This window comes from Phaeodactylum tricornutum, chromosome 4 (assembly GCF_000150955.2).
Source record: "Phaeodactylum tricornutum CCAP 1055/1 chromosome 4, whole genome shotgun sequence".
NCBI lineage: Eukaryota > Bacillariophyta > Bacillariophyceae > Surirellales > Neidiaceae > Phaeodactylum > Phaeodactylum tricornutum.
This window is the reverse complement of record NC_011672.1, coordinates 1,142,076-1,157,068: the sequence shown is the minus strand read 5'-3', so window position 1 is coordinate 1,157,068 and position 14,993 is coordinate 1,142,076. Positions and strand designations below refer to the sequence as shown.

General features: G+C 49.0%; 6 protein-coding genes across 6 annotated transcripts; 3 read left to right on the top strand and 3 right to left on the bottom strand.

Moving 5' to 3' along the window:
• Window positions 1-19: 19 nt before the first annotated feature.
• Window positions 20-2,530, top strand: PHATRDRAFT_34124 (predicted protein; the record flags this gene model as incomplete). Its single annotated transcript, XM_002178615.1, has 1 exon — window positions 20-2,530. One exon carries the CDS (start codon window positions 20-22, stop codon window positions 2,528-2,530), a length of 2,511 nt encoding a protein of 836 aa, XP_002178651.1.
• Window positions 2,531-3,810: 1,280 nt separating this feature from the next.
• PHATRDRAFT_11099 (predicted protein) lies at window positions 3,811-5,419 on the bottom strand (the record flags this gene model as incomplete). Its single annotated transcript, XM_002178339.1, has 2 exons — window positions 3,811-4,277; window positions 4,354-5,419. Coding segments are annotated over 2 exons (1,533 nt in total), but the record flags the coding sequence as incomplete, so codon positions are not given.
• Window positions 5,420-6,557: 1,138 nt separating this feature from the next.
• Window positions 6,558-8,997, top strand: PHATRDRAFT_44646 (predicted protein; the record flags this gene model as incomplete). Its single annotated transcript, XM_002178614.1, has 2 exons — window positions 6,558-6,705; window positions 6,774-8,997. The coding sequence occupies 2 exons, from the start codon at window positions 6,558-6,560 to the stop codon at window positions 8,951-8,953; spliced, it is 2,328 nt and encodes a 775-aa protein (XP_002178650.1). The 3' UTR covers window positions 8,954-8,997.
• Window positions 8,998-9,070: 73 nt separating this feature from the next.
• On the bottom strand, window positions 9,071-10,214 carry PHATRDRAFT_44645 (predicted protein; the record flags this gene model as incomplete). Its single annotated transcript, XM_002178338.1, has 2 exons — window positions 9,071-9,107; window positions 9,229-10,214. The coding sequence occupies 2 exons, from the start codon at window positions 10,212-10,214 to the stop codon at window positions 9,071-9,073; spliced, it is 1,023 nt and encodes a 340-aa protein (XP_002178374.1).
• Window positions 10,215-11,746: 1,532 nt separating this feature from the next.
• Window positions 11,747-12,511, top strand: PHATRDRAFT_34120 (predicted protein; the record flags this gene model as incomplete). Its single annotated transcript, XM_002178613.1, has 1 exon — window positions 11,747-12,511. The coding sequence occupies one exon, from the start codon at window positions 11,747-11,749 to the stop codon at window positions 12,509-12,511; it is 765 nt and encodes a 254-aa protein (XP_002178649.1).
• Window positions 12,512-12,882: 371 nt separating this feature from the next.
• On the bottom strand, window positions 12,883-14,085 carry IscS (precursor of desulfurase cysteine desulfurase IscS; the record flags this gene model as incomplete). The annotated part of the gene is made up of 1 exon (XM_002178337.1): window positions 12,883-14,085. The coding sequence occupies one exon, from the start codon at window positions 14,083-14,085 to the stop codon at window positions 12,883-12,885; it is 1,203 nt and encodes a 400-aa protein (XP_002178373.1).
• Between the last annotated feature and the right edge of the window lie 908 nt (window positions 14,086-14,993).

The following is a 14,993-nucleotide window of genomic DNA, read 5'->3' as shown; positions in this document are numbered from 1 at the left end:
AACCATTCTCACAACCACGATGGATCACCGACACAACGAATGCACCGGAGTTTTCAATAGAGACTTATCTGATTGTGGTGAAGAAAGTCGATCCCAGTTAAAAAGCTCAAGCCGGCGGAAGAGGTCATTTTTTCTCGTCACTCCGGAAGGGAATGCCCTCACTGTCAGCCCTGGCTCGCACTCTTCTTCGCACCTCCGGGGCCAATTCCCCTCGGAATTACCCTCGGACTGGCAACTGCATCAACCTGATCTGACTTCCGTTTCTCAGCTTCTAGCAGCTTTGCTTCTGACGACGGCTCTAACGGTGCTGTCCGCACTCGATGCCATGCACCACTGCCTGCAACACGAAACCTACGCTTTGCTCGACCTCGTGGACGACGACAACTTCCAGCAAGCGTACGAGAACGCAATTTCGAACGAAGGAGGGAAGTGCAGGCGCATGTTTCAAAATGTCTTGGTTCCGACAGGTGCAGTCACATTCTCTTTGGGAGGTGTTTGTCTCGTACTCATCTACTGCCACAGTCGTCGGGGCGGCACCTGTGCCTACGCGACGATCAGAGTGACCGTCAAACTGCTACTCTTGCTGTTAGCCATGTTCGCAATTCAAACCTACAGTATCATGGCTATCATGCTGCAGACACGGAACTACTCCGCCAATAGTTCCGACAATCCCTATGAGCACTTGGCGGCCGTTGACCATTACGGTCACGTCGCTGACAACGCTAATCTATACTACATGGCTTGGATCTCGGAGATCCTAGCCATTTCTTTAGTATACCAGACAGTAGCAGCTACGTTTCGTCTCACACGGGCAGCCAAAAATCAAGCGGACAGTGCTTTGCTACCGGCGACATCCTGGGATTCTTCGTACAGAATGGATTCGGAAAGTCGGGCGATGTGGTACAAGTCTCTCTACCGACTGCGTATTCGAACAGGCATATGGATGGCAGCGTTTTTATCAAGTTTTGTAGTAATCGCCAGTTCCCAGTATGTTTGGACACAAGTATTGTGGGCGTACGCTTCGCAGTACAGCGCCGACGCCAAGTACACGACCGTCTGTCGCGTCGTTCGTGAGAATTCCAATCTTCCACCGCAGCTCTGCCGCCGTACAGTTACCTCGTGGCTCTCGGGGGTTATTGGATCAGCACTAAGCGCAACCGCAATTGGTATGCATTTGGCTGGACGCTGGACGGCCGCGGACAGTCAATTGCATCAACAGGACTCTCTGCCGGTGTGGGAGCGTTTACTGGTACAGAACAGATTACCACTGCGTACGGAGCTTGTTTTAAGTGTACTACTCAGTATCGTATCTGGATTCAATGCAGTTTTTGCAACGGGCGTACAAGGACCTGCTGCAACTGTTGGAAACCTGTACTACGCGTCATGGCTGTGCTTCTTGCTCTATGTTCGAATCGGACTGGGATGCTTGGAAGAACATCACAATATCGAGGAAGTGGGAGAAGAAATCAACCAAGACGGATACATTGCACCCGTACTGGTGGGTCGGCAAGTTGGCGTTACTTCGGCAAGAGACATGTCGACTTTGCGGAGTAGTAGTGACACAACGGGAAAGTCGGAGCAAGTATATACTGATCCATTGGAAAAGGATCGGGCGCCTATTGCACGGAAGTACTTCTTTCTTGCTATCTTTTCTTTGGTATGCGCTGCCTCAGCGTACGATGCGGCATCGAATCAAAATAAACGCCTGACACCGGTCCAGATTTACATGAGTACCGCACCCTGTGTTGTGTCCGTTCTTTCTGGTTTTTTATTTGTTCTGTGCCTTTCGCCGCACTGCTACACCATCGTCTCACGGTTTTGGATTGGTGGATCTCTATCCATATTTTGTTTTATCGTTTGGCTTGTCAACTTGGTACTGACGATGCACTCCGCAAATTCTTGGGCTGTGAATGGAATTGGAGAGATCAAGACCGCCAATCTGTACTATTTTTCTTGGGCATCTATTATCACATCTAGCATTCAAATGATGTCTTATCTCAAGGCGGCATTCGGGGTAAAAAAGAACGACTATATGTCCTTCGTTTGGGTCGGCATTTGCAAAGTTTGCTTTGTAGTACTTGGTGCAGCCATGCACATTTGGCACACTATCTCTGGCAACTGTGGTTTCGATGAAATTACAATCGGGGCCGTGACCTTTTGTTCACGAACCGTTCTGGCCATGGTCGTTGCCCTCACAGGAATGCTAGTTGGAGGTCTGGTTGTCGCCGGTCGGATGCTTCTGATGTGCTGTCCGTCCTGTCAATGCAGTCGTTTCCAAACACACATCGAGATGATCATTTCTATTTTCTTGGTCTTTCTTTTTGGAGCCGCAGTAGCGCTGATCACCGGGATTGGTGGACCAGGACAGAGTGTCGGCGACCTTTACTACAGCACATGGTGTGCCTTCTTGATTTCAATTGGAATCTTTGTCAGTTGCTTCGAGCAGATTAAATTAGAAGACATGGAGTTGGACTCCTCACAACCAAAACAGCTTGAACGAAGGAAAGCGACAGACAATGTTCTAGTGTAAATTGGAATTGGAATGAACAGCACTTTAGTTAAAAAGGCTGCAACAGGTTTTTCATGCATTTACTGAACATTTGATGGGAATAAAGTGTAGGCGGCGCAAATGTATATAATGAAGCTTTACAAAGCGTGGCGCAGGTGCCGTTTGTTGTGATAGTGCATATTCACAGTCGGTTCGAGCAGCAAGAGACTTCGATGAGGCTAATCGAGTAATAGTCCTAATAGCTAGCGCAACTCCGAACCAAACCGTCTTTCGACGCTCAAAACACTACGGACTTTCATGAGACGATCCATCAACGTTTGAATGTGCCCGAGTCCCCCCACTCGCACCAAAAAGACAAGCGTTGCCGTTTCTTCGTTTGTTGAGCTTCCGGTTTTGATAATTTCGACCGTTTCAGAAACCACTTCGGAGCAGTCTGCAAGGAGTAGTTTGCGGTCTCCACAGTGGACAACAATTTCAGAGAGGAACAAACTGTCTTTTTCGTCCAAGTCCGACCACTGAAGTTTGACAGGTAGATCGACAGTTCCTGATTTGTACTTGGATGTTTGACCTCCCGCTCTACGCATCCAAGGTGCTGTCTTGCCATAAGTCTGTCGCAAACTTACGCTGTCAACTCGAAGCTGTGGTCTTGGAATCGAGGTTCCTGGAACAGAGGTAACATTTTGTAGCTTTGACACAAAAGGTTTTTGACGCTGGTGCGCTTTGGCTTGATTAATTGCGCGTTGCGCGTGAGGACATCCAACACGATGGACCATGGGAATTGACACGCTTCCCGATTTTCGCGTACCAACAATTTCGTCTTCGTATACAGGCAAACAGTCAACGCAAAGATGCTCAGGATCAGCGTATTCGATTGGTAGGTCAAGACCAGCCAGCATACTCTCTGCCGAATAGCTAAACACAGACTTCTTCGGCAAAGTGCTCCAAGTGGCTGGGTCTGTCACGATTTCACCGACCAGATCAACCGCATCTCCCGCATCTTTCGCCCGATCTTGACGCAACTGAACGGCAGCAAAAATGTTGCTTGGAAGACGGGGTATCTTCTTCTCCTCAGCAGTAATTAATATCCTTTTGGGGACCTCGAAAAGCTGCGATACAATTTGGTGGAGTTTTGAGCGATTGTGGTTTTTCCCAATTCCCACTAAGAGCTCGTCAACATCGTTGAACGATGTCTTGCCTGGCAGCAAATATTCCAACTCTTCTGTTGATTTTGGAATAGCAAAGTCTTTCTCAAGATATGACGACTCTTGAATCAGTGTCCCGTGCACTGTAAGATAATCCATGAGGAGAATCTTCCCGGCCTCTCGAAGACTTTCCTTTTGTCGATCACGAAAATAGGATCGCAGTTTTGATCTCGTGGAGCGACTTTTGGCGTAGCGCATCCAATCCGTGGCCGGCCTTCCACTGCCCGTAAGAATAGAAACGACGTCGCCGTTTTGTAATTCGTAGGATAAAGGAACAGGTTTCCCATTGATTTCTACTCCGTGCATTGACAAGCCAACTTCGGTATGGATCTGAAAGGCAGCATCAATTGCTGTGGCACCCCGAGCTAGGTTTAGAATCTTGCCGTTGCGCAAGAAGACAAAAACTCTCTTGCCAAGAAGTTCACGACGAACGCTGTCGACGAAATCCCTTGAGCTAACTGCTTCATTCTGCCACTCCTTAATCGATGAAAGCCAGGGCGTGCTGTATAGCTCCTCATTACTCCCGCGACGTTTATCGTCCGTATACGCCCAGTGACTTGCCATACCTGAGAGGAACCCGAGAGAGGTTAGGTCACCAAGACTATAGAAAGAAGTACCTTCATTGAAACATTCAAAACCTACCGTATTCAGCTACTTGATGCATCATACTAGTCCGGATCTGTACTTCGATTGTTTGGCCGTTGAGGATCAATGCCGTGTGCAAGCTTTGGTATCCATTTGGCTTAGGGAAGGATATGTAGTCTTTGACTCGGGTGGGAACCGGAACAAAGCCCGGCAAATGCTGAACAAGCCCTAGAGCATGGTAGCAAAGCCATACACCACGATCCGAATCATTCGACAATTCTGATTTGTCAGCTTCCACAGATTTATCCCGAGGGGAAATAACGACCCGCAGAGCAACAACGTCGACTATATGATCGAGGTTTTGCACATTTTTTGTTTCCATCTTATGCCAGAGGGAGTATATCTCTTTTGTACGCCCTGAAACCTCAACCTTGTAAGCTTGCTGCTGCAATGTTGAGTCTAGATTTAGCTGACGCTGCAAGATGTCTTGCGCTTTTTCCAGAGTCTCCTGGAAGCTTTGTTGATGCAGTCGTAATCGCCGGTTCAGTCGTTTGTATTCCTGAGGATACAAATACATGAAAGAAGTGTCCTCCAATTCGCTCTTGAACTGCCAGATGCCCATGCGATGCGCCAAGGGCGCAAATATGTCTAGCGTCTCCCGTGATATTTTGATTTGTTTTTCTGATTTCATGTATCGCAGAGTTCGCATATTGTGAAGCCGATCAGCCAATTTGACAATAATGATGCGGTAATCACTAGTCATGGCCACAAACATTTGCCGCAAATTCTCCGCCTGTTCATCAGCATATTCGGCAAACGCCAACTTTGGTAATTTGCTGACTTTGGTTTCGCCCTCGACGATACTTCTAACCGTATGTCCAAACAGCGTCTCGACTTGCTGAAAGGTGAGATCCGTATCTTCGACGGTATCGTGTAATAAACCCGACATGACAGTTTCGGCGTCCATTTTCAAGCCGCTCAAAAGCAAGGATACTTCCACAGGATGTACGATGAATGGTTCCCCAGATTTGCGCATCTGGCCACGATGGGCGCGGTACGCGACACATAGAGCTTGGTAAATCTTGGCGACCGCGTCGGTTCCCAGGTAGCTAACCGTTGGCATGATCCGATCCCAGTAGCGTTCGATTTGTTGCAAATCGTAGTCGGACCATACAGCGTCCCACTTTGTGCTGCTACTGCTGATTTGTGCCGATGTGGTGGAGCTATTAGTCGTAGACGTATCATCTTTCCACCCGACCCGCATTATTTCGGTCCAGTGATTGACTTCTGGTGGAGTGTCAGCCTCGGAACGGTCCTTCTCCGCAGCGACTTCGGTGGATGCGGATGTGAAAGTGACAGGAGGAATTAAAGCAGCAGTATTGTAGTGAGCGCTGTAATTGAATCCATTCGACATCACCGCCGCCGCTGCCGTGTGGGATTCCGAGGTGTAGATTGATGCGAGACTAGTCCTATCCGGTGTTGGAAATAGCGTCTGAGCGCTATTCATCCCACTACCCGTTGTATTCGCGCCCGCCATTTCCAGTGACGGAAAGGATGGCGGGATACGATCGAACAGTGGCACAATGGATTGACTGTGACGCATATTTGGCGTCGGAAACCATCTCGGTGTGGTAAACGCTATACACGTACACGACCACAAGAAGGCGAGGAGCAGAATCGTCCACATCCCGCCTGTTGAGGAAACCTGCATTTTCTAAGCAAAGCAAGGTATGGAACAACAGTGATCTTCCCAGATTGCCCGCGTGCCAAGACTCCAACGGTTCTTTTGGGAGTAAACTAAATCCCAGAGGCACTCACTGGCTTTCCGCAACCGGAATGCCTACTCTAAGGGTAACCTGCTACTGCTAGCGGTCGTTTTCTTGGGTAGTCAGAACACTGCGCTTCAAAGGTGTTGTACGAAGACCTTTGAGAGACTCATGGATAGGCAGCCTACAGAAGACGTGATATTATACCCCGTATTGCGCACACTTCACAAGTTTGTTTCTCGTGTATCTCTGTCGTCTTCCCGCTCACTTGGAACAGAATTTGCAGTCCTCCCCAATCGACAGCTACTATGCCTAGCGTGGTGGGGGTATGCTGGGTCGCGTTTCTCTATTGATTGTCTCGCAATCGTGTCGTATGTGACGTATATCCGATGTCAACTTATAGTTACTGTCCTCGTCGGCGACAGCTTCGCATGTACGTCGCTGTCCATCTGGTAAATTTCTTTTTCTATCACAAATAGTCGCTTGTACATTCGAATGGAATTGCCTCTCGTGTCGGACGTCTCACAAACTGTGTACTGGAGCTGGCCTTCGGACTCTTGGTTGGAATCACGGGACCTTTGCTTTTCCCCACACTATTTGGTTTCCGGAGGATTTCTTATTCGAATCATTGATTCCATTGCTTGTTCGTGTGGCCCACAGCGTTAAACTTGCCTTCGTACGCCAGCGACGAAACGTGGAATACTTTGGGAGGCAGCGCCGACGACATGAAAAGGCCCAGAGACTCAAGGACGTTCACGTTCCTACTGGTTTTGGGTTTCTACTCGCCGACTCTGTGGCTATCACAGGGTGGCGTTACTGCGTGGGTGGGTCCATATCGTCGCAAAGTGACGAAACCTGACAGAGTATCCTTCCCGACGCGGTGTACGGCAGCGTTACGAGACGACGAAAGCAACATTCCGCAGCGACCTGAATCCTCACGTATGAACGATTTTGTTGCGGAATTTTTACAAAAGAGCCATCGGGAAGCAAATGATGATACGGCAAACCCCAGCGACACCACCGACGATGTATCAAAGGCCGCTGCTTGCATCTCGACGAGCACACATTTGATTGCCTTGCCCGTTGATGCTTGCCACGAACTCCTACTGGAATTGGAAAGCGTCCAACGAGCCATCCTGTACCACTGTCCACTTCTCGTCCACGCTTGCATTGCGCCCGCCGTCACGAGACTACCCCTCCTATATGTACGGGCGCCGTCGGCAACGGCAGTTTCCACCGACAAACTTTACGACATTGTGAAAAAAACGGTGGCAGATGTAATCAATCAAGAAGACGCGGAGAAGACCTCAGTTGAGGCAGGCGACAACGAAGTCCGACGCGATGATGGAACCCCGGATACGGGAGCCGCGAACGACGATAATATCAGTCCTCTTCTACTCTCGTTTCAAGGCCTCGAAATCGATGGCACTGGAAACAATGTCTTGTCCACGGTGGCGAACGTTGAAAACGAGAACGGCCTTTTGAGGCTACAACGACTGGTTAGTATTCTACGGGAGCGTATTCATACCGACACTGGGTGGGACACGTGGTTACCGGAGGATCCACGCCTGGCGCTCGAGAACGATGTCGTCGCGGATCCCTCGTTCCGACCCCACATTCCATTCATGCGATTACCGAAAAATTGGATTGACTTTCTCGAAACCGAAAATGACGATCAGGAGGTATGGATGCTACCCAGCGAGAAAGGTGGCAACGGTATTTCACCTATTTTCTGGGGCCAATGGCTGGATGATGATTTTGGGGAGGCCCGCATGCGCGAAGTTGCCATCTACAATCGACAGGGTAAAGAGAAGTCTCTCGACGAAAAGGCTTTTTATCTGCCAGCCCGATCAATTCCGTTGCCCGAGGGCAATGCTGCTTTGAGAAAGCAAGAAGCCAAATTTGAAGCCTATAACGAAGAGCGCATACTGCAAGCCGAGGCGCTTCAACGAAAAGGAACTAACTCCGCCAATGATGCTCGAGATGATGATCCTTTGCTGTCTAAAACCCGTAACAAACTGTATTCTTTATACGAATCCTCTAGTGTCCCAGGAACGGAAACGAAAGATTCATCTGTATTGCCCGAGCAGAATCTTGTGGATGCCTCAAAAGGGAGCGACTCGGAATCATTCATGGCGCCCAAGCCGCAGCGTGGAAATACAGACGAACTCGACAATTGGACGAAAGACCGCATAAGAAACGCAATTGAAAGCCGGGCCAAATTTCGCAGCGAAATTGACTTGGCAAAGCCCAAAGAAAAACCTCCTATTCAGGAAAACTCTGTCTTCAGCAAGTACAAGGAGGGAACTTTGGCTCCCACGCAAGACCAGCCGGAGACTACCCGAGAATTGCCACCTTATCCGAGTCGGGAGCACTGCATGGGATTCTGGAGAGTTGTGAGTTCACCAACCGGATTCGAAGTAGAAGAAGGCAACGATAGTCGATCCGACAATATTATTTTGCGAGTTGACGGTACCACAGCAGGCGGTCCCATCCTTGATCAAGAGACGCGGCAAAAAACATCTGGAGGGACTTGGCGCCTCATGGGCGAAAGCAAGGAAGACGCTGGATTGCTGGTGCGACTAGTTATCCCACCGAAAAAGGAGCGCATTCTCGTGATGGAAGGACGCCTGGAACGTATCTCAATGTCTTCGGACTTACCTTTGGCATCGTCAACATTTGGTATCCCCGAACTGGAAGCTAGAAAAGCTAGAAGCACCGCTGATATTGAAGATTTGTTGTATTGCAGTGGTAATGTCTATATTGAAGACGCGATCACGGGACAGAATCGGGATGAAATCGGAAGCTTTTCGCTGATGAAGCTTCAAACTCCTACCGACCCTTCAAAATACACAATTACAATTCCGAAGCCAGTACGAAACCAAGATTAACAGTTGACCAACTTTCCATTACTCTTAAAAGTGAGCTTAGCTGGAATCATAAAGTCTTTTTGGGTTTGGCTTTGTTGCCATCGGTCATAACAATTGGTTCGAACAGCACGTACGGTGCTAGTGACCACTTGACCGAAGCCACTCCCCATCCACGCTGGGTACCGTGTGCAGCAAAGAGTACCTGGACCACGATCCACGCCAATAAACCGGTTAAAACGTGCCACAACGGATGAATCATCCAGTTCCAAACCACGAAAAGCAGGTCGGTCACCCACGTGGCATCTGCCAAGTGCACGTCTCTAGTTGCGGTGTGGCAATACACCATTTCTGACGCCCACACAACGATCGACATGATCGTCAAGAGGCCCGAAGTTGTGGCGAGTGGCAGCAATACATGTACCTGAAATTCAATACCCGCAGCAGGTCCACTCGGCTGCCGATGTTCCCAGTCGAATCCGATCACTAGATACAAGATAGATAAGATCATGGTCTGCGAATATATGGCAAAAAGTAAGGAAAAAACTGTAAAGTCGCTGCGATTCAAAATGTACGTAACAGTCGCACCGATGGCGGATACGCCAACGGCTGCTCCCAAGCGTTCTGAACGCCACTGGTGGTGTGTCTCCTTCCACCAGCACAAAATATCAAAGGCACAAAAGCAGGTTGTGGCCGTATACCAGAGCATAGGAATCTCGTCGCCACCTTGTGTCCAGGAGGTTAAAAGCGCGTGGAGCGCCATGGACCCGACACCAATTGTGCCCAATGTAGCGTAGGCGGCAGCAAAGCGGACGCCATCCCTCAATGGACGCCGACGCCAACTCTGGGAGGGTGGTCCTGCTAGACCATGAAATGCGAGGGGAAGGTAGGCACCGAGCGACGAAGCCACGTTCGCTGGTTCCGCAACGTACCGCGAAAATTGAAAGTCGTCTTCGCAAAAGTTGATGGAAGACGTCAAATCTGCCGACAACGCCTTGGCTTCGTCCGAGTCAATCCTTCCGGACAAGATGATTGGTAGCGTAAATAGAAAAGACAGCAGCGATAAGACGAGGATCGTTTGACCACAACCTACCAACAGAAGGGTTTCATACGAATGCGGTGGCGCACGTCTTCCTTGCTCGGAGGAAAGTTTTAACGCCCTCCGTCGCAGTCTCGGCAAGAAGAATAGATGCCCCCAAAGGATGAAACACACGAGCAAAGTTACGGTGAATCCTGCAACTCTCAGAATGAAACTCTTAGTGGAGTCGTCCAAGTTTCGCGGCATGAAACTAAGCACGACACTATTGTATTGACAGTGAATATATAAGTCTGGTGGTGGTAAAGGTTCGAGCGATGTCGTGATATGACGGTCAGTCATGTGTCCGTACTTCGGACTCAGAGCATACGTTAGAGACGCACGTCTGACTGACGTGGAGAGAGAAACTATTCAAGATCATGAAGTTCAAGATACACATTTAGGAAAACAGTATTGAACGTGAAGAAGCAAGATATGTTCAACATGGGAACGAATCAGTAAGAAAGAAGGAATGAGTTGGCCGAAGTTGATCGTGCGAAATCACTTTAGAGGATAAGAGCAAATGCTCACTAATTTAGGTTTAGTCAACTTGTGAGAAGATTACTGTTATTCTACGTGGAATATACAGAGAGAGGGTCGAGATTTCAACAGAGCGAGAATGGATTTTTGTCGGAAGCCCTAAAAGTGGCCAAAATGTATCTATGAGCCTGCCGCGTCAAATTCCAACGCTCGAGGCATACCTAACAGTAACTAGCTGTAAGCGCGGCAAATACCCTTTTTCCCAAATAACCTGTTTGTTGGCTGAGAACACGTCAACGAATCTCCACTCTAGGAAGTGATGCCAATATTTGCAAGTTTTTTATGTTTCGTTCTCCTCTAATTGGTAGCTACCACAGCGAAAAAAATAAAATTTAATTGCCTTAAAAGTGGATGTTAAGACAAATAGTATGGCTTTTGCATTCATTGCCATTGACTCATAGTAGAATATCAATGGAGATTTCGACCTCACTGTCATTACCTCTGTCCGGTGGGTCTGCAACCATGCTAGATGCTGCGTGATTTGCGGTATAAAAGTTGCTACTACTAGCTGTCCACTTCCCTTGAGCGCACTTGAGATGCACGTTCATGCTTGCACAATTCTGGATAAACCAATACTTTGGCAGGCCACTACAAGTATTGTGGTGTTGTGTGTCATTGCAGCCAAATGCAAAAACAATCATACTGCTGATATATATTAGACCAATTATGTTTCACACTAACAGTTATTGGATGCTCACTGTCAACAATCCTTGATACCTCTGAGGAAACGGATTGACCAGGACAATGAGTCTTATCCCGTATGTTTTATTTGGTAGAAGAACAATGGAGTCTACCTACCGGTACCTCCTTCACAGTCAATTTATGAATCTACTGTGACGATGGAAAAACAGCTCTTTACGACTTATTGCTTCTTGTCACATACGATACATTCTGGATGAGTCTCTCGCGCATACGTCATACCAACCGCACAGTCAATCGGGAAGCATTGTCGGCCAATCAAAGGATCCGATGTCCATCCGTCGACGGCTGTTATTTCGTCGACCGCCACGATTTGCGCGAGGAACCCTCGCCGCAACAAGAACCAACGAGATTCCCGTAGCATGTGAATTTTTGTTGTTGGAGGCTGTCTCAGTTCCTTGTTGAAGCTTTCTCACTGTTTCGTTTGAGGATTTTTTCGCCCAACACCTACCATAACACTCGCAATCTCTTTTATCCATCTTTTGGACCCATCAAATATCGTCATGGCTCACCGACTTGCTCTAGCGTCAGCTGCCCGCCTCCGCGTATCCCACGCGCGTCTCTTTTCGAGCGCGGCTTCATCGGGTCTCGATCGCGTTCAAACCGTCGAAAACTACGAACACGTCCTGAACACCTTTGCGCAGGTCCGTGCTTGCGCCGTTCTCCGGACCGCTACTTCGGATGATTGCCCCAAGGCCATGCAAGCCGCCATTGACGGTGGTTTCCAGATCTGCGAGTTCACCCTCACGACTCCCAACTGTCTGCAGCATCTGGCCGATTTCCGTGCCAAGTACGATGGCAAGGTCATGATTGGATGCGGGACCATTCTGACGATCGATGATGCTGCCGCTGCTGTCGACGCAGGCAGTGAGTTTATCATCACTCCCGTCATGCTTCCCGACGTTATTGAGTGGTGCAAAGAGCGCAACATTGTCTCCGTGCCCGGATGCCAAACGCCCACGGAACTCGTCAACGCGTATCGTCACGGTGCTCCCTTGCAAAAGCTATTCCCCGGTGTCGCGGGTGGACCCGGTTGGGTCAAAGCCGTCTCGTCGGCGTTGCCCTTTTTGAGCATCAACCCCACGTCTGGGGTGGACCTCGACAACGCCGGGGAGTTCCTTAAGAACGGAGCCGCCTCCGTGGGACTCGTCGCACCCCTCTTTGATCCCGTCGCCGTCGCGAATAAGGACTGGGACCAGATTGCTCAGAACGCCGCCAAGGTCATGGCCAATGTGCGTGAAGTCGGACCCTACCAGCGAAAGAAGTAAACAACGCGCGTAGCCTTTGTTTGATCACGGATTTGCCAGACATCGCTCGTCAAGCTTTACTTTTATTCTAGCCTTTAACTTGTCTGTCTCGCAAAAAATATTCGTCTGCATTACATACCCACTGCCAGTAATCTTAGATTGCTTGGGAGGAGGGAGGCTTCCTTCTCTTGCATGCATATACGTGTTCTCCTACTAGATCTTAGCCGGTATGCACGTATCGCAACTTTCTACCAAAAAAGGCCGTCGTGATTACATGCAATCGTGTTTACACTGTTACGCAATTATATCTATGTAAAACGACGCTTACGTCGGTCTCGAATTTGTGTCCGTGTACTAACAGTCAGGCAAGGCACATCCGTTTTCCCGCGATTTTAATGGTGGTGCGCATCCTGCGTCCACTGGATGGTTTTAAGGTCGATGCCTTCTTGTACCATTTCCCACAATGGAGACATTTCGCGCAAGCGCGATACGTGCTTTTCCAACAATTCCAAAACAAAGTCCACTTCTTCTTCCGTCGTGAAGCGGCCGAGACCAAAGCGTAAGCTGCTGTGGGCGAGTTCGTCGTCTACACCCAAGGCACGCAACACATACGACGGTTCCAACGAAGCTGACGTACACGCAGACCCGGACGAGACGGCAATATTTTTGAGCGCCATGAGCAACGATTCGCCTTCGACATAGGCAAAAGAATAATTCAAACAACCGATATAGTTGTGTTCCGGATCACCGTTGCGGACAACCTCCGGAATTCGTTCTTCAATTCCATTCTGCAGCTTTTTAGAAAGGTACGTGATCCACTCGTGATCGTAATCCATTTCCTTGTTGGCAATCTCACAAGCGGCGCCAAAGCCGGCGCACAAAAAATGGGACAAAGTTCCCGAACGCAATCCACGTTCCTGGCCACCACCAGACATCATCGGTTCGAGGCGGACACGGGGACGACGGCGAATGTAGAGACCACCGATGCCCTTGGGACCATATACTTTGTGCGAACTCATCGACATGAGATCAATCTTATACTTGTCAACGTCAAGCGGCATCTTGCCAAGCATCTGCGCCGCGTCGCAGTGGAAAACAATCTTGTTGTCACGGCACAGGGTCCCAATCTCTTCCAGCGGTTGTAGGGTACCAATTTCGTTGTTGACGGCCATGACGGAGAGCAATACCGTGTCCTCACGAATCGTGGCCTTGAGGAGATCCATATCCACACGCCCCGTAGCGTGCTGCACCGGCAAGTACGTGACATCGTAACCTTCCAATTCCAGTGAACGACAAGAATCCAACACACACTTGTGCTCTGTCTGTGTAGTGATGACGTGTTTCCCGCGCTTGGCGTAAAAGTGTGCGGCGCCCTTAATACTTAAATTGTTTGATTCCGTGGCACCACTCGTAAAGATAATCTCCTTGGCGTCCGCACCAATCAAGTCCGCCACCTGCTTACGCGCCTTTTCTACCACACTTTCGGCTTCCCAGCCGAACTGATGAGTACGCGAATGAGGATTGCCGTAGCTGCCAATCATGAAGGGCGCCATAGCGTCCAGTACGCGGGGGTCCAAAGGAGTTGTGGAGCTCATGTCCAAGTAAGCCGCTCGTCCTTCGCGAAACTGATCGCGAATAGAATATTCGGATTTGAAAGGCTTAAGTAGCGACTCCGGAACGTCCAAAATTCCGCTGTAACGCTTGTCCGCTTGCATTTTATCCGCTGAAAAACTACTGATCGTACCATCCGCATTTTGCGCCGCGGCGGACGAAAGTGGGGTTCGTTGGTAATGCTTTGGAAGCAGACGACGAGGAAGTCGACGACCCGCAGAGCACAACATAACAAAACTTTCTTTGGAGCTATCAAAGAGAGAAACACTTTGGGTATTTGGTATTACAATTCTAGAGAGAGAGTATCTTCAAAAGCAGGGTGGGTAGTATATGAATGGGATTGCTTGGGGGAAACAGATTGTTCTTCCTTTTCGTCGTCACCGGTAGTAAACTACGGTAGGGAGAGGGGGGATCCTGGTTTCGATTCGCCGCCTTTCTACTGACGTCATCGCTGATGTCACCGAGTCCGTCGGTCTGTACAAGTGCACCGCTCCTACTCCCTACTAATGTAACATAAAATGCAGACGACCGAAAGCTTATGCTTTGGAAAGTGGTACATGACAGTAATGCAAGTTATGCTATTAGGCGTACAGAAAAAGAAATGCTGATCAATCCTATATCTCAATACCTTCCAAGTGTTTGAAGATCACAACAACAGAAACAAGGTGAGCCCATTAGCCATCTCACAGTCCATTAATTCATTGATATCGCATGGGAACGAAACTAACATAAACAAGCGCTCACTTATGGTTCTTGTTAAGCGACCGAAAACGTTCTATCAATTTGCTTTATCGTCAACGCGAGTGGAACGATGCAGGTGAGCACGCATGAGAACTTGCGTTCTTATCCAAAATTCCAAAGATTGTACCATATTGAGGCTAAGGATTGTACT